Raw genomic sequence first — 25,734 nt, forward strand, 5'->3', positions numbered from 1 at the left:
GATGAACTCATCTTCTGTATAGAAATAGTTTTAAATATGAATACCTTTTCAAAGAAAGTTGTGAAACCCTTTTACATTGGTCTAACATGAATCTGAATGACTCCCCCCCGCTAGAAGTTTCAGATCTCAACTTATGTAAATGTCAAAAATAATTTAATGAAATAAAGAGCCAAAAGGCTTCATTCTGGGTAGTGACCTATCCCCGTTAATGTAAAACAACATACATCTCCTAGGGGATGAGTTTTACATTAGGGTTAATGCTAAGAATAGTGATCCTAGCTTTATCCACCTTTACTACGAGTTGCCCGGTATTGTACTACCCAGGTGTTTTCTCACGCTTGGACTCGCGGAACTTGTATAGCTTGCTATATTCGGCATGAAACTCTTTGATTTCTATCTTAGAGTTTCTTATTCGGCTTTAAAATAATGTGGGATTAAATATCTCCTTAATTTAAATAAGTCAAAAATAATTTTATTAAAAATTGTAAACTGACTGATGAATGTACATTGTAATCCTGTTCTTTGCTGTTTCCAAAGACTGATGTACTGTTAAGTTTTAAAAGAGGTATACCGTGAGTTGACATATAGATACAAAATTAATAACGGGAAAACTCACGTACAAAGATTATTTAATAGTATAATTTTCACCTGTGTGTCACAGGCATCTTCGGTACATTTTAAGCTCAAAATTAAACAATAACTGACAATTCCAAAAAGCGCCACCTAAGTAGCTGGTACACAATAAAAAGTTAGGAAAGATTAGCTGATTTATAAAGTACTATCTCCCATAAAGGGGATAGACATAAGCCGTCGGATCTGTTTAAGTTAGGAGAATGAAGTAAAGTTTCACATGTTTCTTTATAAAGGAGTTCCATGAGGAACCAACTTTTGTGAAGGACTCTCGTCTTTCTCCAATGAACTCTATGTCTAGTGAAGATGGCATGTTCTGCAAGTCCAGACTTTTCAGGTTTAAAGTATTCAATATAAGATTACTGTTCTTCTAGCCGAATAGAGGCAGATCTTCCTGTTTGTGCAAAATAAGATAATCCATAAGAGCACGGAATCTGGTAGATACCTGGATAATTAAGATGTGGAAGCTTGTCCTTAGATGAAGTGAGAAAGGTGGAGATTTTTCTAAACAGTCGAAAGGCAACAAAAATATTCAGTGGTTTTAAAACTTTTGCTATATGTTCACTAATGCCTTGTACATAGTAATGCACGTTATTTCTTCTGTATTTGAAGAGGAAGACATATTAAAACTACTCAAAGCTCTTTTAATGAAGCAACTCTTATAACCATTAGATAGAAAGGAAGAAGTTATATATTGCAGTTCTTTCTGTAAAAGATCGTCTGAAGAACAAAAGGAGTGGGCCCGATGAACCAGTGTTTTAATAGTTCTGCCTTTTGACTGGGATGGTGATGAGATTCAGCATGGATATAATGGCCTGTATGAGTCTTCTTTCTATAGACTGAGAAATGTAGGTTACCATCTGGTTGACGAAGAATTAGAAGATCTAAAAAGGCTAACTGCTTATTTGATTCTACTTCTAGAGTAAACTGGATCCTAGGATGAAGTGCGTTTAACTTAGTGAGAAACTGTTGAAGTTCATCAGAAGAGCCATTCCATACATAAAAAATGTCATTGACATATCTGAACCAATGAGTAGAAATGTTGTCAAAGATACATTGTTCAAAATGTTCCATAAAGAAATTGGAGACAGCAGGAGAAAGAGGATTGCTCATTGCTGTTCCTTCAATTTGTTGATACAACTTATTTTTAAAGGAAAAATAACCAGAATGTATTACAAAATCAAATAATTTTACAATGTCTGAAGGAAATTCCTGTTGCAGTAATTCAATGGTTTCAGAAAGAGGCACATTTGTAAATAAAGAAATAATATCTAAACTGATCATGATATCAGAAATGTCCAAATGAAGATCTGAAATTTTATTTTTGAAATCCGAAATATTTTTTATATAAGTATCGGTTCTTCTAGTTGAAGACGAGAGTAAATTTGATAAAAAAATTTTGAGATTTTGTAAGTCAGACAACCTATACAATTTATGACTTGTCTCAACGGAATGCCTGGTTTATGAACTTTCGGAAGACCATACAATCTAGGTGGATGACCAAAGAAGGTTTTAAGTTTTTTCTTTTGATCTTCATTCCATGTAGATACATTATCTATAAGAGAATTAAGTCTCTTCAACTGACTCCCAGTAGGATCCGATGTAAGAGGCCTATAAGTTGAATAGTCGCGAAGTAATAGAGACATTTTTCTCTCATATTCTTTCCTATCTTGAATCACTACAGCCCTCCCTTTGTCAGCTTTCGTAATAATTAAATTACGGTTGTTCTTCAGTGATTTCAATGCATTAAACTCAGAGTAAGAAAGATTAGGATGAAGAGGCTTGGCATTAAAAAGAATTTTCGCACATTCAAAACGTAACCTGTTGGCTGTTTTTTGGGATAAGGATCGAATACCTCTGTCTATGTTATGAAAAAAATCCATCAGGAGCACCTTATTCAGCGCACAGGCGAAATCATGTCCTTTTGATAAAACAAAACGTTCCCTGTCTGTTAGTAGACGTCCGGAAACATTTATAACTACTTTATCTATATCAATAGCATTATTACTGGATCTAGGTAGGCTGACCAGTGATTGTATGATCGTCCACCTAGATTGTATGGTCTTCCAAAAGTTCATAAACCAGGCATTCCGTTGAGACCAGTCATAGATTGTATAGGTTGTCCCACTTACAAAATCTCAAAATTTTCTTATCAAATTTACTCTCCTCTTCAATAGAAGAACTGATACTTATATAAAAAATACTTCAGATTTCAAAAATAAAATTTCAGATCTTCATTTGGACGTTTCTGATATCAAGATCAGTTTAAATGTTGTTTCTTTATTTACAAATGTGCCTCTTTCTGAAAGCATTGAATTACTGAAACAGGAATTTCCTTCAGACATTGTAAAATTATTTGATTTTGTAATACATTCTGGTTATTTTTCCTTAAAAAATAAGTTGTATCAACAAATTGAAGGAACAACAATGGGCAATCCTCTTTCTCCTGCTATCTCCAATTTCTTTATGGAACATTTTGAACAATGTATCTTTGACAACATTTCTCCCAGACCTACTCATTGGTTCAGATATGTCGATGACATTTTTGATGTATGGAATGGCTCTTCTGATGAACTTCAACAGTTTCTCACTAAGTTAAACGCATTTCATCCTAAGATACAGTTTACCCTAGAAGTGGAATCAAATAAGCAGTTAGCCTTTTTAGATCTTCTAATTCTTTGTCAACTAGATGGTAACCTACATTTCTCAGTCTATAGAAAGAAGACTCATACAGGCCATTATATCCATGCTGAATCTCATCACCATCCCAGTCAAAAGGCAGAACTATTAAAACACTGGTTCGTCGGGCCCACTCCTTTTGTTCTTCAGACGATCTTTTACAGAAAGAACTGCAATATATAACTTCTCCCTTTCTATCTAATGGTTTTAAGAATTGCTTCATTAAAAGAGCTTTGAGTAGTTTTAATATGTCTTCCTCTTCAAATACAGAAGAAATAATGTGCATTCCTATCCCTTATGTAAAAGGCATTAGTGAACGTAGAGCAAAAGTTTTAAAATCACTGAATATTTTTGTTGCCTTTCGACTGTTTAGAAAAATCTCCACCTTTCTCACTTCATCTAAGGACAAGCTTCTACATCTTAATTATCCAGGTGTCTACCAGATTCCGTGCTCTTATGGATTATCTTATTTCGGACAAACAGGAAGATCTGCCTCTATTCGGCTAGAAGAACACCAATCTTATATTGAATACTTTAAACCTGAAAAGTCTGGACTTGCAGAACATGCCATCTTCACTAGACATAGAGTTCATTGGAGAAAGACAAGAGTCCTTCACAAAAGTCAGTTCCTAATGGAACACCTTTATAAAGAAACATGCGAAACTTTACTTCATTCACCTAACTTAAACAGATCCGACGGTTTATGTCTATCCCCTTTATGGGAGATAGTACTTTATAAATCAGCTAATCTTTCCTAACTTTTTATTGTATACATTTTTTTTTTATTTTTTATTTAGGAAATTTATTGACCTTTTTAGTTATCTTACACCAGCTACTTAGGTGGTACTTTTTGGAATTGTCAGTTATTGTTTAATTTTGAGCTTAAAATGTACTGAAAATGCCTGTGACACACAGGCGAAAATTATACTATTAAATAATCTTTGTATGGGAGTTTTCTGTTATTAATTTTGTATCTGATGTACTGTTATTTTCAGTACAAAATATTTCTACTTGTTATTACTGTGGTTATCATGTAATTTGTTGTTTTATAGTTATGTCATAGGTATCTTTAAAGAATGGACAAATGGTTACATCATAAAGATCTCCATTAAATTCTCCTGTATACATCTTAATTTACTACCAAAATATGTACAAAGTCAATATGGCATCACTATGCCATTAAATAGATTTTCATGAAAGCAAAACAAACAACTCGCATATTTTCATGAAAAAAAAAAAAAAAAATTACAACTAAAACAATTCACAGAACAACCAGAATTTTTTAGTTGTTACCTAAATCCTATGCTTGTGTGCAGTTTGGCCTATATAGCACAGACAAGCTGTGGATTTGAGGTAGAAAGAAGAAGTGCATTGTAGTAAACGTTGACCACAAATGAAAAGACAGATATGGTTTGGCCAGTCACACTTCTAATACCAATCATGCAGTTGATTGGGACCTTTCAACTATACCTTATTTAAAAGAGAACCTAGATAGGACTTTAGAGTTACACGCATTACACTTAGTATTGTGTTGTATTTGAGTGTGTCCTACAAGAGTTATATGTAATCCCTGAAGATGTCTCAGTGACTGAGATGATATACTGGAAGCATTCAAATTAGTTTTTAATCTTTTCCTAGTGCTGTAAATATTCCATTAAACCTCCAACATGATGTTCTGCCAGCACTTAAGCCTCAACACAATGGTTCAGTCCTACGTATACAATCTAAAAGGCAGCTGGCCTGAAGAAAGAGCTTTACTGCTGTAAAGCTTAATTCAAATGGAGAAGGTACTGTCTCCCTAGTTAAAAGATTAGAATGTGGACAGCATGAATGGGAAAGCCTTCACTCACAATGCATACAGGAAGAAAATGGGGATCCAGAACTACAGAACGTATGTAAGTGTAGGATATATATCATTCTGTATAATCCCATTTACACTCTACAACTCTAGGGTTTTTTGAAGAGATTTTCTTCTTGTGATACCTTATATGCCATAACAAAAATTAAATACCAATCCATGTTGTATCTCATTTTTTGACCATTTGACTTAAAAGTAAACAGCCCTAACAATTCTTATTTAGCCTGTATCCGGCTTGTTTTTTTCCGAAGTTTCTGTTTAATTTTTTTCAGTCACATCTCAAGTACACATACATAAATCTTACCTGGAAAGCATCACAGAAATTCTGCTATCATTCAGAATTTATATAATTTGATCTTCTGATGATGCTTGTCAATTATCCAGTGTAGTCACTGTACAAACTTTTAACCTTCTCTATTTGAGCATTTCATGTCAAATATCATCTACTCCAGATGTTTTTCTATACTTCACAGATTTCTGATGGCTTTTTCCATTGTAAGTATTAATATGTGCTCCTGACTGGTTTCTTTTGAACATTTTCTTATCCCTGTTTATATTATTTACCAATTATTCAAAGTAATTACCCCATGTTAGATCATGAATGGGAGACTTTATTGAAATAAGAATCATCCACACAGGATCTAACAGGATGTATCTAACTGGAGGAACATACTTGTCTTTTTTTCTGCCATCAACTTAAATTTAGTAGAGAAATATTATCATGTTAAACTAGAGAGAATAAGATTAAAGAAAAAGTATTAAGTCTGAGGCTTTCTACAATCTAAGACAATGTAATAGAATTAATGTAATTTTGAATATATGATAAAACTTCACTAATAGTATAAAACTTATGCAAACAAGATAGTTAATACACTGCTAATATAAGGTCAAAGGTTACGTTTTACGGAAATACCACGATCGTGACGTAACGCCTGTAACTATAAAATTCATGGGAAAATGTTCGTAGTACGCGTTCCCAAAAATACGACTCCGTAAGGTAACGGAATGACGTCGCTGAGTAGGAATGAATAAGGGACTCCGGAGTGCGAGGTTCAAACTCAGAACAGAGGGCGCTGAAAAGGGAATATACGGCAGCGTGGGTCTGAACCACCCTCGTTTTTTTCTGTTCTGGAAACTTCTCCATGTGCTGTGCCTGTGGTGGGCAGTTCCTACGTTCCCGTAGCAGCCTAGCGTATTCCGGCTAGATGAAGCACCAGATTACAGCAGAACAGAAGTGCGGGCCGTCGGCGAGAATGTGTCGATGTTAGGAAGCTTGAGCGAGTGTCAAAATTTGTATCGTGCAGGTGAATCCCACGTGGTGACAGGTTATGGCAGCAGCAATATTCCATCACAAAGAAACAGATGAAGGAATTGATGTGATCCATGCAGTGTAGATAAGTACTTTCATTTTCATACATATATTATTTGATAATGGTGAGTGAAAGAGATTTAGATCCTCAGTGAAATAAAAGTGAACTTTGATACCTAAGAACACTCAGGAACAATCAAGGGAACTCATTAACTATCTGTCTGAGAATCCTAGTGTTATGTGATTTCAATGGATGTTGTAATAGAACTGATAATTGAACTTATATGTGCCTTTAGAGTTTAAACAAAATGTTTTGTGCAAGACGAGCACCAGTTCATGTCTAATTGGTGTCGCACTAATTGGTGCCGCTTGGTGTCGCACTGATTAGATCGTCGGCTTGTCAATGGAACTCATTAACTGAGTTCCATTGACAAGCATTAACAATGGAATTAACAATTATTAATTCCATTAACAATGGAACTAAATATACAATTGGGTGCTGCTATAGACCAGGTGATGGAAAAGATGGTGGTGACAGTATGCACAAGCAAATAGAAGAAATGAGTGGAAGGAGGGTAATTATTATGGGAGATTTCAACTATGGTCGCATTGAATGGAGTGAGGAGAGGACACACGGGAGGAAGGAATTGGATTTTATGCGGTTATTAAGGGATAACTATCTGCGACAGCATGTAATGGAAAATACTAGGGGTCAGAGAGTGCTTGACCTAGTAATTACATCTGAGGATTTGGCTGTAACAAATATGACCACATTGCCACCAATCGGTGAGAGTGATCATAGGGTCTTGACTTGGGAGGTGGCTAAAGGTGTAGAATTTTCAATTAAGACAGGGTACATGTGGAATTATTGGGCTGGAAAGTATGACAAGCTTAGGAGTTTGATTGGCTCAGTGCCATGGCATGTACAACTGCAAGGACTAGAAGTTGATAGTGCATGGGAGGTGGTTAAGAAGTGCTTGCATGAAGCAATGGCTGACTGTATACCTAGAGTCCGAATAATAAATCAAGTAGGGGTTAAATGGATGAATAACACCATTAAGCTTGAGCTGCAAAAAAAGAAACAACTATGGAGGGAATTTAAGGAGAAAGGTGACCGGCAGGCACATGAACGGTATAAAGCGCAGGCCAGAAGGGTGACGAGTGTGGTAAGAAAAGCAAAAAAGGATTACGAAAGAACATTGGCCACGCGAGCTAAAGAGAATCCTAAACAGTTTTTTAGATATGTAACAAGTAAAAGGAAAAATGTACATGGCAGAATGATTTTAAAGAATGCCGATGGTAGGGAGGTAACTGAATCAGTTGAGATAGCTGAGTTACTGAGTGAGCACTTTACAAGAATATATCATCCAGGTGGTGACATTGCAGAAACGAATAAACCAGTAGATTATACGGGAATTGTGGTGAATGAAGTGGAGGTGAGTAGTCTATTGCATAACCTCAATGTCAATATATCTGTGGGATTGGATGGTATACCAGCTCGTATAGTACGAGAAGCAGCTAATGAATTGTCAGTACCCTTGACCGTTTTGTTTAATTTGAGTCTCGGGTCTGGGTTAGTCCCGAGCTGGTGGAAGGAGGGGAAAATAGTTCCACTGCATAAAGGTGGTTCCAAGACCGCTGTTGTAAATTACCGACCGATTAGCATATCAGGAATCATTGTCAAGGTCTTAGAGAAATTAGTCAAGTAAAGAATACAGGATTGGATAGATGAAAATGGGATATTGTATGGGGGACAACATTGTTTTGTGAAGGGTAGATCAAGTAACTTGTTCACGTTTTATAACACAGTGACAGCTGAACTGGATAGGGGTAATGGGTTTACAGTGATACTACTGGACCTTGCCAAAGCCTTTGACAGGATACCACATAGAACCCTAATCAGTAAACTTGAGCAGATGGGGATAGATATAGGGTTGGTAAGATGGATAGGAGGGTAGTAGAAGGAGAGATACCAGAGAGTGGTTTATTCAGGAGTGGAGTCAAAAAGACATCTTGTGACTAGTGGAGTGCCGCAGGACTCTGTTCTTGGACCACTGCTTTTCAATTTGTTCATCAATGATATCGGAAAGGATTTGAGAGGGTGAAACTCTTTCACCCTCTTTAGGGGGGCAGTTAAGTGTATGAATGAGTATATTATGCCCGAGCGAGTATGACGGACAACAAATCAGAATGGGATAGTTAGTATAAGGCATCAAAGTAGGGATGGGACAAATGGGCTTCTGCGATTCATGTACACTAATGGCAGGAGTATTAGGAACAAGAAGGAAGAGTTTTTGGCCATGGTTGGCACTTCCAGGCCACAGGTTGTAGGTATTAGTGAACATGGCTGACAGAAGATGATAAAGCTAGTGGGATTGAATGCAACGGGTATAGCGTGTTCAGGAGTGACAGGGTGAATAAAAAGGGGGGAGGAGTGTTATTGATGATAGCTGATGAGCTTCAGCCAAGGAGTATAGAAGTTGAACTGCAGGATGGGGAAAAAAGCACATTTGAGGCTGTTTGGAGTGAGATAGAATCTAGCAGAACAAAATATACAATTGGGTGCTGCTATAGACCGGGTGATGGAGTGGATGGTGGGGATAGTATGCATAAGCAAATAGACGAAATGAGTGGAAGGAGGGTAATTATTATGGGTGATTTCAATTATGGTAACATTGACTGGAAAGAGGAGAGGGCACATGGGAGGAAGGAATTGGATTTTATGAGGTTATTAAGGGACAACTATCTACGGCAACATGTATTGGAAAATACCAGGGGGCAGAGAGTGCTAGACCTAGTAATTGCAACTGAGAATGTGGCTGTAAGGAACATGACTTGGGAGGTGGCTAAAGGAGTCGAATTTACAATTAAGACAGGGTACATGTGGAATTACCGGGCTGGTAAGTATGACAAGCTTAGGTGTGTGCTTGGCTCAATGCCATGGCATGTAAAACTGCAAGGGCTGGATGTTGATAGTGCATGGGAGGTGGTTAAGAACTGTTTGCAGGAGGCAATGGTTGACTGTATACCAAGAGTCCGAATAATAAATCAAGTATGGGTTAAATGGATGAATAACACTATTAAGCTTGAGCTGCAAAAAAAAATAAACAATTGTGGAGGGAATTTAAGGAGAAGGATGACCATCAGGCGCAGGAACAGTATAAAGCTCAGGCCAGGATAGTAACAAAGGGTGGTAAGAAAAGCAAAAGCAGATTACGAAAGGAAATTGGCCACGCAGGCTAAAGAGAATCCCAAACAGTTTTTTCAATATGTTGCAAGTAAAAGGAAAAATGCTCATGGTAGAATGATCTTAAAAAATGCTGAGGGTAGGGAGGTAACCGAATCAATCGATATTGTGGAATTACTGAGCGAGCACTTTGCAAGAGTATATCATCCAAGTGGTGACTTTGCAGGAATGGAAGAACCAACAGCTTATACTGGAATTGTGATGAAGTAGAGGTAACTAGTCTATTACAGAACCTCAATGTCAATACATCTGTGGGATTGGATGGTATACCAGCTCATGTCGTACGTGAAGCGGCCAAAGAATTGTCAGTGCCCTTGACCGTTTTGTTTAATTTGAGCTTCAGGACTGGGTCAGTCCCAAGGGGGTGGAAAGAGGGGAAAATAGTTCCACTGCACAAAGGTGGTTCCAAGGCTGCTGTTGAAAATTACCAGCCAATCAGCATAACAGGAATCATTATCAAGGTCTTAGAGAAAATAGTCAAGAGGAAAATACAAGATTGGATAGAAGAAAATGGGATACTGAATCAGGGACAGCATGGTTTTGTGAAGGGTAGGTCATGCCTCAGTAACTTGCTCATGTATTATAACACAGTGACGGCTGAACTGGATAAGGGTAATGGGTTTACAGTGATTCTACTGGACCTTGCTAAGGCCTTTGACAGGATACCACATGGAATTCTAATCAGTAAATTGCAGCATATGGGAATGGACATAGGGTTGGTGAGATGGATAGGAGGGTGGTTGATGGAGAGATATCAGAGAGTGGTTTACTCAGGAGTAGAGTCCACAAGACGGCCTGTGACTAGTGGTGTGCCACAAGGATCTGTTCTTGGACCACTGCTGTTTAATTTGTTCATAAATGATATAGGAAAGGATCTGAGAGGAACAGTTCATTTGTTTGCGGATGATGCGAAGTTGGGTAGGGCAATAGTGAATGCAGATGACATCAAAATTTTGCAGGATGATTTGGATAGATTGGAGGTCTGGGCTAAGGAGAATGGATGTCAGTTTAATGTGGCAAAATGTAAGGTTATGCATTTTGGGGTGAAAAGATTGGCGGCAGTTTACTGCATTGGTGGAACCGTGCTCCAGGAAATTGATGAGGCACGAGATTTAGGAGTGTTTGTGGATAAGGAATTGAAATTTAGGGGACACATTGCAAAAGTGGCCAAATCAGCTCATCAAATCACTTGGTTGCTGAAGAATACGTTGACAAGCAGAGACAAGCAACTTATTGTTCCTCTGTACCGAGCCTTGATAAGACCCCATCTCAACTACTGTGCTCAGATTTGGTCACCTAGGTTTCTTCTTGATGGGGAGGAGGTGGAGAGGATCCAGAGGCGAGTGACCAAGATGATAGCAGGTCTGTGGAATGAACCGTATGAGAACAGGTTGAGGATTTGTGGGTTGCAAAAATTGGTTGATAGGCAGAGAAGGGGAGATATGATTGAGACATTCAAATTACTGAAGGGTTTCTATAAAATTAATTCAGAAGATATTTTTGAGAACAGGGCTGGTTGTGGGAGGACATCCATGGAAACTGGGCAAAAGTGCGGTTAGTAAAGGTGTTAGAGCTGGGTTCTTTACTTTTAGAGTAGTGAATGAGTGGAATGCGCTCCCTGAGTCTGTGGTGGATGCTGTGACATTGAATGAGTTTAAGGCGAGGTATGATAGATACTGTATGAATGTCGAATAGTTGTGATGAATATGATTTGGGGCCTCCCTCGATGAGTCTAATGACTCCCTGGAGTTGCCCATAATAATAGTAATAATAATAGTAATAATTAATATGAAATTAACAAATTTATTTATTAGATGTCTTAAATGTAATAATGATTTCTATATATTAAGTAGGAGAGTTGAGTGTGAAACTTTAGATAGAATTTACCTTAGTATTGCCTTAATATCTTATTAAATGTTTGTATTTCTTAGTTATTCAATAAACATGTTTTATATTGCATGCATATGTGTAATCTGACCATGATGACTGACTTACCACTCATTAAAATATCGAACCTATAAGTGTGGGGAATATCCAGGTTAAATTAAGAGTAAAAGGGCTGCTACGACTGCAAGGCTAAGGTACCTACAGCTTTCTAATATAATTAGATAATATCAGTGGCACTTTATTTCTGTGAACTTTCCCTAGGTAAGGTATTTCTATCCTTAGATTCAGGCTGGCGCAGCAATTGAACAAACAAATTTGCCTGAGCTCGAAAAGGGGAAGTCTCACAGAAATCAAGTTAGTAGAATATCTTAGAGGCCCTATAGAGAGAGAGCAAAATAGATAAGATAAGAGAAACCAAAGCCATAGCAAAGGCGACAAAAGAAAAATCATGAAATCAAAAACACCTTCTGTTTTTATATCACATTTATCACCTATGATTCCATTTCCAGTACTCTTTTCTCTGTTTCTAAGCTTTTGCATTAGTCTGGAACATTGTGTTATCATCCTGATCCATATCTTCTATATTCTTATCTAATCAATTCTACCCATGATTTTTGTTTAGCAACCTTTGCATATGAGTTATACAAATTATATGAGTTACACACACACATGTATATATAGAACTTTTCCACGTGCCTCCTTGGTTGAATCGGTCAATGCTGCCAATGGGCACTAAGGTTTAATTCTTGTTTTCAAACTGTCATTTTTTTCTTGAATAATATTTGAATATTTGAGCTACAGCTAAACCTCTGAAAGCTGCTTGACTTTGATTCTTCTTAAAACTTTTGCATATTTTTCTTTTTAATATGAATATTCATGTTTATCCTGCTCAAAACTAAATAGTGAGTTGCTTTTCTTAGATATTCTATCCTGAAAAAATGTAAAGATATCACTATCAACAATAATCTAGTCAATAAGAGATTTTTCTTATCTCATGCACAATATTCTCTTTAATTTTTGCCAGCATGTGCTCATGAAAAACCTTATTGTGTGCAGGTTTCCATTCTCAGACTCAGTGTGTGCACAGTAGCCAGTGCTCACAACAGCAAAAGTCACAAACCACCAACTCTTAATTTGACAACAATGTTAGCAGCACTGCCATTGCAACACATTTGCCCAGCCATTCAACTTTAAACAATTTTGCAAATCTTTTCCAACAGTGACATTCTGAGAGTTTAACATACTAAAACTTACTAAAATATTACATATTTTAACATACTAATGTAATATTTCTCATATTAATGCTGCCCTTTTTTCATCTAGATATAACCTGTAAAATTGTGAGCATTGAATTAATTTGCTCAAATCCATGAATCTACAAATATCCATCATTTGCAGTGGTTCAAGAGACTGTATTGACCACAGTAGACAGTCTAAACAAACATGCCTCTGCAACCTGGTGATGTCAGTGTCAGTTTACCCACATGTCACATGCTAATTACAGTGTATTAAGTTGGAATGGGTTATTTACTGGAGTGGAGACACTGGAGATATTACTAAATAAAGTAAGTGATAAGTATGATTTATCACATAATTTGTTTTTATAGTATGTTTAAACATTATTGACTGTAAATTAGAAATTCTGAAAGCAAAAATTTTGTAATGCATTTACTATGTGTGCCCGCTTCCCTTTTGACTGGTGTGCGTGCATAGCTTAGAGGGAACATTGCTCATGTATGTTCACTTCGTGTGAATCTGTGCACATCTTTATGTTGGAAAGATCTGGATTTGAATTCTGTCAAGGATGCAAAGAAAATAGTATAAAGGTTTTTCAACTACAGGTCTGCCTCATACAGTGGTGATAAGCTTTCCCTTCCCACAAACTGGAGTTTTTCATTCTGCAAAACAGCAAACCGGCAGAAGAATATGTACAATTTACAAACACAGTATACATACTGTGTTTAAATAACAAGAAGCCTTAGTTGCTTCAGACATAATTCTGAAACAACATCCTTATGTTGGGAAACAACATTAATAATGACTAGTCCATACTGGAACAGAAATCCAGCAGGTACTTATTATAATCTTTTCTGCAATTTTTTTTTTCTGCAACATTTTTATACATCTCATTCATATTTTGTTTTGCTTTTTAGTTCATTGACAAAGATCAGCTTTTCCTTATGTCAGTTGCCTTCTCTGATGACATGAAAAATTGCTGAATTTTTTTTTTCTTTCTTAGCAGAACTTTCTATATGACCATAGGCACAAATACCATTCTTGTACAATTTTCTATTTTTAAATTTAATGACATCACTCTAAAACTGCCTCCATTCAGGAAGTTTATAACTGTGTTAGTGTTGCATACTATGACTTCATGAATTCCTATTGTTAATAATTGGTGGATTTTTATATAGATAAGGATATTCATAGATATTATCATAATATTATTGATCCTACCATAGAGATGATCTCTGTTTCAAACAATTATTTTTTTATTCTGAGTGTACCTATATGTTATTATATGCACAAGCGTTCACTCCAATTGGTGCAATGATCTTAACTCTTTCTTTCAGAATCCAAATAATCACTGACTCAAAACCAAAATACAAAATAAGCGCATTTAATAAAACAAAAACAATATATATACACTTCAAACAACTTTACATAACTAACTACAAATTAATTGAATCCAAGGCCTTTTAAAAATAAACTTACACTTAAGACTAGACTAAACACTTTGTTTGCACAATCACAAAATGTTCATAGCCAGTTTCTTTCTCTGTCAAGGCCCTTTTCAATAGATATATGATTCTATTCTTCATTTTTACACGATCCTTTCTCATCACTTATGTAACACACATTAATTCTTCCTGACTTAATTCTTTCTCTTTTTTTCAGTAGAAATAATAGTCAGATCCGGCGTCCTTAATACAGATGAAACTTCCTAATCAGAGTTTTCTCGAACATTCTTTTAGAACGTAAATAGCAAATTCTTCTTTTATTCACTAAATGCTTATTGACAGTCTTAACTCTTCAAATAAAAAAAAACTTACAGTTCTATGATTCCCTTTTCAGAATCTACTATTAATCTTTCAATTAGTGTTTCCTCCAATATTCTGTTTAAAATGCATATAGCAATATTTTCCTTTTATTCATCAATACTTATTCCACTTTGAAACTTAATAGTTCCACGATTCCTTTTTAGGACTGTACTATTAATTTTCTTCCGACTCTCACTTAAAAAACTTAAGTTCCTTCCGAACCTAAATGTCTGCCGGCCTGTGTTCTAAATTCCTCCCAAACGCTATCTTGTTTACAGCCGTTACTTAGATACCGAATGCTTTCTTGTCAGCTGTCAATCACTCATCAAACTTCTCGGCGAGCATGTGCACTGTGTGGCAAGCGAGAAACTAAGTACTGTATAATGGCAGACACTTTGTCTCCGTTAGCGACAAGAGAATGTTCTCATAAAACACAACTTTTGATAATTTTAAATTACAATAAAATTTGTTTACAGTAACACAACTATTCAAATCCGGTAAGTACATTAAATTTTTAACTGCTTTACATATCACTTTTAACAAAAACAATTTCCATAACGGGCACATTGCAAGTGCCGACAATGCGTGTTATGAAAACAAAACTAATAAACATACTAACATAAACAATACGTAAAAATATTCAGAATTTTAATTATGATTATTTTTACACTATCATTTGAATATAACATTCTACAATTATAATTCAGCAGCATTTCAACTGTTTTAATCTTCATGATCTGAGTAACACCAATTACTTTGACATAGTATTTCTCTAATTCTTCTGCTAGTTTCACTTTTTTTTCTGTTCTTACCTGTCACACTGATATTCCAGCACTGACTTTTCATGTTAGCTCTAGTTCTCTGACATAAAGCCAAGCCCTTTATAATCTTATTTTAATCCAGCATACAAAACATTTCATGCTGAAATACACTAGTATTAATGAATAATCCACATATGAAAAGAAATCCATAAAACAGAAAAATGTACTGTAGTTTTTGTTGGTGGTTTAAAATAATATAGGATACAATTTGTTTTAGTTTCCAGATGAATACCTAACAATTAGATGAACCACAAGAATGTGAGGAAAGAATGCTGGGTCAGAAACCCTGGTGAGTTTTCCTTACAGGCTCCCAGTTATCTATCTTTGACTTTAATCCCTAAGCGACTCCACAATTTTTACTCATTCAAAAATATCTCAAACCAGTATGAGGTTTCTCCTACAAATTTGTATACATTATAACAATTACATGCCGATGTAATGTCAGTGATATATGTGTATGTGATAATGTTATCAATATATGTGATAACATTGCATTTAGCTGGCCTGGTTGGCAAAGTAATTAGCATATCTGCTCTCCAACCAATAGGCTGCTGGTTCAAATGCTGCTGTTAACATGGATGTTTGTGAATATCCTTAGATGGAAGAATACGCACTGTGCAATTTCAGTGCCTAGTGTGATCACCACCCCCATTCACTGGAAGCCTGAAGTGGCTTGATAAAGTTCAATGTTTGGTCTCTAAGAACAGGGTTTCCAAGAGTATATAAAAAATAAATCCTTAGCCCACTCAAGGTAGTAACATACTATAGGTTTATAAAAACTTTTTATGGGAGGGGTCATTAAAAAGATAAACAGGAATGGACTACTGATTGAGCAAGATGTGTATAAACTTCATAAATGTTGTAATTAGTTTATATATTACTTCATGACTTATATCATTTATAATATTACAATTTTAAAACTATGGTTCAACCAGCAGGTCCTTTCATTCACTCTGCATCTTAATGAAACTACTGCTCATTAACATAATATACAGCATCCTGGTTTCTCTGTTCGCAATGCTAAATAATCAAACTTTCCTGAAGTGTTATTTTATTAAATGTATTCTTCATAATTTTTTTCAAACCTGACATAAGTAGAAAATGGCTGCACATCTCCTTTAGTAAGAGATTAAACGAAAGTGACTTGATCAATGTAGTATTTTAGTTACCAGCTATATGTTTGAAACTGTTCCAGTCAACTAACCAAACTGCAAATGATTTTAAAACATTAGAGAAAACCAATTAATTTCAAAATAGAAATGCTTACCCTCGTGATCCAAAAAATCCATCTGTATCTGCAAAAGCTGAACAGTACTGGCGAAAATAGCAATTTAGAGGAGATGCAAAGCATTCAAATGTTACACCAAATTGCTTTTGAAGGCAGTCAAATACAGCTACTGGAAGAGCACCCTGGGTTCCATGTCCTTCATTAGGACTGAGACCAAAAAATGTCTGCAATCATGAAAGATAAAGTATTGGTTTATACATCACATTTACTCTAAGAAAACAGCAGTTATAATTTTGTAACAAAATTTTTTAGCAATTAAAATAATTTAATTATAGATTAAAAAAAAAAAAAGAGAAATGACTATATCAGTCATACCAAGTATTAACTCCTACTGAACAGTTATTCAGTAATAATTTCTTTTTCTTTCTTTTCTTTTTTTTTTTTTTTTTTTTTGGAAATCAAAGGATATATGAAGGTAAATTAAACATTTTACAAATATAACCTCCAAACTTGTTGAGTTGGGTTGTTTGAAGTTATGATCTATGCAACAATGATGCCAGTTTATCATACTTGTTAAGAATGTGTAGTCTTTTGACAAATCAGCAGGATTTTCCTTCCCAAGAAATCAAGTTTTTCATCCTGCATGAAAACAGATTTCTTGGGAAGGAAAATCCTGCTGATTTGTATGAGACTGGCTAATTCACTTTAGTTAAAAAGCCCTTGTAGAGGATCTTATCATTCTAAATGGGACACAAACCTTTATAAGGGCTTTTCACAATTCTTTTTATAAACATTATTTTCAGGGAACAGAAAAATAAAACAACACAACACTTAATTATTTCCATGCTGTGAACTGTAAGGAGAAACACCATATCTAGAATACCATCTAAAAAGCCCTTACAGTATCACCTACCAGTAAAACATTAATGCTTAACCCTTGCAGATAATGCTATAATATGTCTCATGCAACAAACCCATGTTAGCTAAAACATTTTAATCAACCCTTGTATAACAGATGGTATATGCCTGAGAGACAGAAAATACTACCATATCATTATAAAACTGAAAGTTTGCTTATGTATGTGCATGTATTTATCAAATAGACAATCCACTCATTATGACCAAAACTACTGCAACATAACTTTTTTTTTTTTCCTCTAGATATTTTATGAAAAGGCCTTGCACAAATACCAATAGGGAAAAACAAGACCCATTCACTGAATTAGATGTGTTTATTTGTGCAGCATTTATACAATGTAATTTGAAATCCAGTGATTATTAAAAAAATTAATACAAAGTAAATGTTATTCAAATGAAAAGTTAAATGATATTTTAAAATAAACTAATTCACTTTTAATTGTTAACTAATAATTTAAGGTTATGATGCATGTCAAATTATCTATATTGAAATTAATCATGATTTTATGCATTTAATTGATTTTTATTGTAACTTACAAAACATTTTACAAAATTCAAATTAATAGTATACATGTTTTATGATACTGATTTGGTTGCAGATATGGTTTTCCAAGATTAAAAATACACCATATATTCAATAGTTCAATATTCAGTAAAGAACTCCAGTACCTAAGCTAATAATTACTACAGCCAAAACAAGCGTAAGAAAATCATTAACAAATCATCATTATCAAATTCCTCATATGTACCCTCAGAGGATGTACAGGATATTATGATAGTACTATATGAAAAAGTCACATCATCACTAACTTCCAATCGACAATTTTCTTCCAAATTAATCAGTTATCTCTCAAGACTCCAGCATGATCAGATCTTATATTTCTCTTCTAAGGAACTTTTTACTATATCAATTTACCCACATTTTAATCTCCCTCTGGGTCTTTTTCCTGCCATCTTGCAAAGAACACTTCTATGGATATTCTTTCCTCTCCCATTCTGTTTAAGTGACCATACCACCTGAGATTAGCTCTACTAACACATTCCTGAATGCTAACAATGGCAAGTTCTTTCCTAATATCCTCATTTTTAAGTATGATTATGCCACTGATGCCATCTGTCCACTCCTAAAACTCTCTCAGAATTCTCAAAAATGTGGCCTCAAGTCTCTGATAGTGTGTTTTATTTCTAACCTAGCTCTGATCTATAAGTCAAAATTGGAATGAACACTGCCACATTGTATACAGCTAATTTAGTTTTTGACTAATCATCATCAAATTCCTGACATGTGCCCTCAAGGGGGTGTACAAGATATTATAATAGTACTACATGAAAAACTAATATCATTACTAACTTCCTATTGACAATTTCCCTCCAAATCAATCTGTAATCAAGACTCCAACATTATCAGATCTTATATTTCTGTCACCTAAGGCACTTCTTATGGTATCAATCCACTTATATCCTGGTCTTCCTCTGGGTCTTTTCCTTGCCAACCTGGCAGAGAACACTTGGTTTGCTAATCTTTCCTCTCCCATTCTGTATAAGTGACCATGCCACCTGAAATTAGCTCTGCTAGCATTCCTGGATACTAATAATGTCAAGTTCTTTCCTAATATTTTGTTTTTAATGTGATATTGAAATTGATGCCATTTGTACCCCCCCCCCCCTTATCTTTCTCATGATTCTCATAACTGTGGTCGCTAGTCTTTGGTCAAGTGTTTTATTTCTAAATAAAACACTTGGCCTCAGATCCACAAGTTAAAATTGATTTGAACACTATCTTGTATACAGCTAATTTAGTAATTATATATTGGGTTTTATCCTTTATCCAAGTGTAAGCAAACAAAGTTTGCACCTGAAGTACGTTCAGGACTGGGGCAACTCGTGGTAAAGGTGGTGTAAGTTCTCATCGCTCGCCTTACTGACCACTCCCATAATGCAAAGCACATCTCCTTGCAGACATGTATAATGCTATGCATTAAGAGAAGGGCCACTACCCAGGCCAGTTTTGACCTTTATTGAGGTCTCATCAGTGGAAACTATACCTAGAAGTGGTGATACTAAGGTGGAAAGTAATGAAGAAGTCATATTTACCTATACACGTTTCCAAAGGGTGTCACACCCTATTATTTAAAATACCCTACTATATAAAACTCGACTTCTGAAGATATTTAATACTTCCTGGAATACAACTACCAAAAATCTGGAAAACACCAGTCATTATACCCTTACTAAAACCTAACAAAGTACCTAGTGATTGTAAAAGCTACAGGCCAATAGCTTTGACTAGTACTCTTTGCAAACTAAACGAAAGAATAATACATACTAGACTCATGAATTGGCTCTTAGAAAATAACAAGATCAACTTCTACCAAACAGCATACAGGTCCCAACACAGTACAAAGAGCTATTATTTTATCTTTGCCAATCGATCATAGATGGCTTTCAAGAAAAACCACCAAAGAAGACAACAGCAATTTTCTTAGATCTTACAGCTGCCTTCGATCGTGTGTGGAGACAAAAGTTAATAAAAATTGCATACGATACTGGAATAAGGGGGAATGCTTTAATTTGGATTTCAGATATCATGAAAGGAAGAAAAATTAAAGTAAAAGTTAATGGAACTTCTTCCAGCCTGCTCCTATTTCTCATCTATATGAACAATATTCATCTTCACATAATAAATGACACAAAAATAGCATGCTTTGCAGATGATATAGCAATCTGGCACACAAGCAGCAATCCTCAACAATCTGAAAAAGTTCCTAAATAAAGCAATAAAAGGCTTAGAAAGGTGGGCAAAGGAACTTAAATTACAGATAAATCCAGAAAAAACAAAACTTAGTATCTTCTCCACTGATAGAAAAATTAGACACAATTACAATCCTCAAATCAAAATATATAATATCAACATAGGAAAAACAGTCTTCTAAATACTAACTCTAGATACTAAACTAAGATTTACAACCCATATCACAAATATATTTAATAAAGCTCTTAAAAAGCTTAATATCATCGAAAGGCTTTGTGGAACAAAGTGGGGTGCAAAACCAAAGAGACTCAAAACTATATATACAGCAATCATACGACCCACTATGGAATATGCCTCAACAATCTGGACTCCAGCTTACACTAGATCAAAAGAAAAGCTTGACAGAGTACAATCAAGAGCAGCAAAAATTATTATAAGTGCAGTCTCATCCACAAATAACTTAAAAGTTCAAAAAGAGTATGGGCTTCACATACTAGAAGACTGAAGAAAACTCTCCACAGGTTCACTAACAGAATCAGGAGCCAACAACAGGATCGCATCTCACTCAGGACTTTCGATGCCTGGACCAGAAAATCTAGACTAAATAGATCATCTACTTTACAATATGATCATGAAATTAGAAAACAGATAGACACACCTGAAAGTTTATTTTTCACTTGGTTAGAGTATAATAAATTTAGTTTAATCCTTTATCCAAGTGTGAGCAAACAAAGTTTGCGCCTGAAAGTATCTTCAGGACTGGGGTAAGGTGGTACAACACCAGGTACCCCTTGCAAAGGTGGAGCAAGCTACCACCATTCCTATCTCAGTATCTCCTATAATGCAAAACACATCTCCTTGTGGATATGTCTAATGGTATGCCGGGTGGCACACCATTTGGCAACTCCTATAGGTAGAGATGACCTGCTAATGCTTCTGTCTGGTATCTCCACTTGGGCCTGGCTCCCACTGAAGAGACCTCAATAAAGGTCGAAACTAGTCTGGGTTTTGGCCCTACCCTTAATGCATAACATTAGACATATCCGCAAGGAGATGTGTTTTGCATTATAGGAGATACTGAGATAGGAATGTTGGTAGCTTGCTCCACCTTTGCAAAGAGTGCCCTGGTGTTGTACCACCTTACCCCAGTCCTGAAGATACTTTCAGGCGTAAACTTTGTTTCTCACACTTGGATGAAGGATTAAACTAAATTTATTATAATCTAACCAAGTGAAAAATAAACTTTCAACATCTTTCTCTAAATCCAGAGTAATTTATTAAAAAAACGGTGGCACACCATTTGGCAACTCCTATAGGTAGCGATGACCTGCTAATGCTTCTGCCTGGTATCTCCACTTGGGCCTGGCTCCCACTGAAGAGACCTCAATAAAGGTCGAAACTAGTATGGGTTGTGGCCCTTCCCTTAATGCATAACATTAGACATATCCGCAAGGATATGTCTAATGTTATGCATTAGACATATCCTAATGTAATGTTTTGCATTATAGGAGATACTGAGATAGGAATGTTGGTGGCTTGCTCCACCTTTGCAAGGAGTGCCCTGGTGTTGTACCACCTTACCCCAGTCCTGAAGATACTTTCAGGTGCAAACTTTGTTTGCTCGCACTTGGATAAAGGATTAAACTAAATTTATTAAGATAGACACACTTGTCTATTGAAATAAGCAAAGAGCCATTCTTTTCCACTAAACTACCAAAAAACACAATGATTAATTTAAATCTCCTAGAACCATGTTCAAAAAAGGACTCATAGCAGGTAAATAAAAGAAAAGGATTTGACACTATATACCACTTAAATAATCTAAACCATGTCATTGCCTACACTGATGGATCATCTGATGAAGCTCTCAACCAAGGAGGAGCAGGGTTTTTTTTTTAACTCTACCTGGAGGTGAGGAAATGCAAATCAAAACCACAGCTGGCAAAATAGCTTCAAAAGAAAAGCTTCACTTGTGAACTAACAGCCATACAAGCAGCTCTCAACATCTATCTCTCTAATCCAGTAATAAATATCAGAAGGAATAACCATCTACAAAGACTCAAAATCTGCACTTGAAGCATTAAAAAATGGAAATTCATGAACTAACAACTTTAAATTTGAAAAATAAGAACTGTACACTGCAATGGATACCAGCTCATGTAAATATTGAAGGCAATGAGAGAGCAGACAGACTAGCCAAAGAAGCAAGATTCTTACCTCAAAAATTACACCCATTATCACTAACTGATGCAAATTCTGTTGCAAAAATAAGACTGGTAAAATAAACTATCAAGAAGAATGAAATCAGCAAAATAAATGAAAATAGAGAAATAACCATAATCATCATTAGGCTACGGATGGAGCACTTTAAAGGCATGAAAATTCATCTGGGTGGTACTAGAAATTATGAAACATGCAAGAACTGTCCAGGGGTCGAACTAACACCTGCCCATATCTATTCTTATCCAGCAATTGCTGCTGCTCTACAAAAAGCTCTGCTCCATCAAAGTTCAAGAGATTGCCAAAGCAGTTCTACAAAACATTCAATTTAGTCTGCAAGATTCCCTGACTAAACTGAATAACTGTTGTAATAAATTTGGTATGAAAAGCAGTAATAACAAGACAAAGACAATGAAAATAGACAGAAACATTGAAAATATCAACCGCATTGCTCAGAAGATGATGAGAGAGCAGACATTCGAATTCCAGATAATTGGAGTAAAGCTCTCACAGTGCCCATATATATATATATATATACACACACACACAAAGGGAAATAAAACTGAATGTGAGAATTACAGAGGGATTTCCCTACTGAGTGTTCATGGTAAGATTTATGCAAGTATACTTGAGAAACGGTTAAGAAGGAAGCTTGGTGAAGAACAAGCTGGATTCAGGCCATACAGAGGCTGTCAGGATCAGATTTTCACTTTACAACAAATAGCTGAGAAACTGTGGAAATATAAGAAAGATCTGGATTTAAGTTTTGTAGATCTGGAAAAGGCATATGACGAGGTGCCAAGAGAGAAGCTATTCAAAAACGCTACAGTTATATGGTGTCAATGAGGCATTATATCAAGCAATACTTAGTCTTTATTTGAGTTTTAAGTCATCATCAAATTCCTGCCTTGTATCCTCAAGGGGTCTACAGGAAGTCAGCAGTTAGAATTGAAGGAAGATGGTTTGATGTTAAATCTGGTGTCAGACAAGGATGTACATTATCCCTTCTGTTATTCATTATCTATATGGATCACATTATGAAGGAAAGTGGTAATAAATCTGATATCAAAATTGGAGATGTTAATCTCAACTCTTTACTTTATACAAATGATGTTATACTTTTAAATAAATCCAGTATAACATCATTTATATATTTGTCGTATAGTGAAAATATGACCCTGACAGCATCTATTAAGCACTCCATTTTTGACTAATTTCTCTCTTATTCGATATAAATTTATCCAGCTTTATTAATTCTGTTGTCTATTTCTATATTTAAATTGCCATTTTTACTAAAATTTTTGTCTAAATAGCTGAAATGTTTTACTCGTTCTATAGTTTAACCACTCAGGATACAGATGATGGTGTCTGTTTTCATTGTCTTTTTTATTGCTGATTTTCTTACCAAATTTATTACATTACTTATTCAATTTAGTCAGGGAATTTGAAGACTTGTACTGGATTTATTCATAAATATAACATCGCCTGCATAGAGTAAAGAACTAAAATTAATATTTCTGATATCAGATTTAACACTACTTTTATTTATAATGTGATCCATATAGATGATGAATAATAGTGGAGATAATATGCACTCTTGTCAAACACCTGATTTAACACCAAACCATCTTCTGTACCTCCTCCAATTCTAACTGTTTAAATAGAGACTAGACTATGTACTGCTTATTACATGACACCTTCAGGGAGTCCAAACACTCATCGAGGGGGAACACCTACTTCACAACTCTCCGTCTCCACCATTCAACTTACCAATTACAACGAACCGTAACTACCTTCATCATCTACATCAATGCCATCTAGCACCGACCGCCACACTAGCATTTTCACAGACAATCACAAACATCCATGCTCACGGCAGGATTCAAACCTACAGCCTTTTGGCTGGAAAGCGGATACGCTAACCACACGGCCAACCAGGCTGGAATATATTGTGCACCATTTACACCATATAACTGTAGTGGTTTTAAGAGATTTTCTCTCGGCATCTTGTCATACTTTTCCATTTCTACGAAACTTAAATACAGATCCTTGTTATAATCCCAAGATCCTCAACTGGATGGTGGCAAATGTCTTAAAGTGAAAATCTGAAACTGAGAATTCCTATTTGGCCTAAATTCAACTTGTTCTTCATCAAGAATAAGCTGGATTTTTCTTAGCCATCTCTCAAGTATACTTGCATAAATCTTACCAGGAACATCCAGTAGAGAAATACCTCTGCAATTCTCCTATTCAGTTTTCTTTACCTTTTTACAGATAGTATTATGAGAGCTCTGGGGAATTTGACTCTCTGATTAGGCCTTCTGAAAGGCCAGCTGCCTTTTTACATTTCAGGTTTTTGATAGCTTTTTCTACTTCAAACTTTTCTGACTGCATTCCTGTTGAGTGTCTTAAACCACCATGCTGACATAGCTTGTTTCATCTAGCAATCTTTCAAAGTAATTACTCCAGACATCTAGAATATGTTTATCTAGATCAGTGGTCGCCAAAGTGGTCGATATAACATTGTTAGGAGTTGATAGAAAAATATAAAACATCAATCTATGGGTAATAATTAATTCGGTTAACTTGGATTACCTCCATCCTGAATGACAACGCAATTAAGAGTGAATCCTGGGAACAGTGACATGAATAGGATCTGTAAGATGGAGAAAGGTCATGAAAATAATTACGGAAGCCAATCAAGTAGGCCAAAATAACGTATTTACCAATAAACGAATGTCGGCGGTTCCCGCCCAGCAAAGAAGCACAATTTTTAAATTGTGCTTCTTTGCCGGGCAGGAACCACCCGGCAAAGAACACACCATTCACATTGACAACGTTAGTAAATTGTATACTAAGTTAATAAAAGTCTTATTTTCATATATGTAAGGAAGATAGTATTATTGTTATTTTGTTATCTAAATTAAATTTTATATTTTATATATTATTTATCCCTCCTATCAAATATGTAATGTTAAGAAGGAAGTCAAAAACAAAAACGTATCCCTTTGACGTTAAGCCAATATAATGATATATACTATATTATACATACAATAAATATTGTAACTATCAAATAAACAATCTAAAAACTCACATAAGCGTCTTTTTTGCTTGTTCTACTATAATTACATAATAGTAAAATAG

General features: G+C 35.4%; 1 protein-coding gene across 3 annotated transcripts in view; it reads right to left on the reverse strand.

Moving 5' to 3' along the window:
- The window catches only part of Pcif1 (Phosphorylated CTD-interacting factor 1), a 300,185-nt gene that overhangs the window by 77,909 nt on the left and 196,542 nt on the right, over nucleotides 1–25,734 (reverse strand). For all 3 annotated transcript variants that reach the window (XM_090408077.1, XM_090408079.1, XM_090408078.1), the window contains exon 12: nucleotides 16,740–16,924. In XM_090408077.1, coding sequence (XP_090264203.1) covers nucleotides 16,740–16,924 — 185 coding nt within the window. The remainder of the gene's footprint in view (nucleotides 1–16,739; nucleotides 16,925–25,734) is intronic.

Source organism: Typopeltis vanoorti, chromosome 18 (genome assembly GCF_054136105.1).
Source record: "Typopeltis vanoorti isolate ZY-2024b chromosome 18, IOZ_Tvanoo_1.0, whole genome shotgun sequence".
NCBI classification, from domain to species: Eukaryota; Metazoa; Arthropoda; class Arachnida; order Uropygi; family Thelyphonidae; genus Typopeltis; species Typopeltis vanoorti.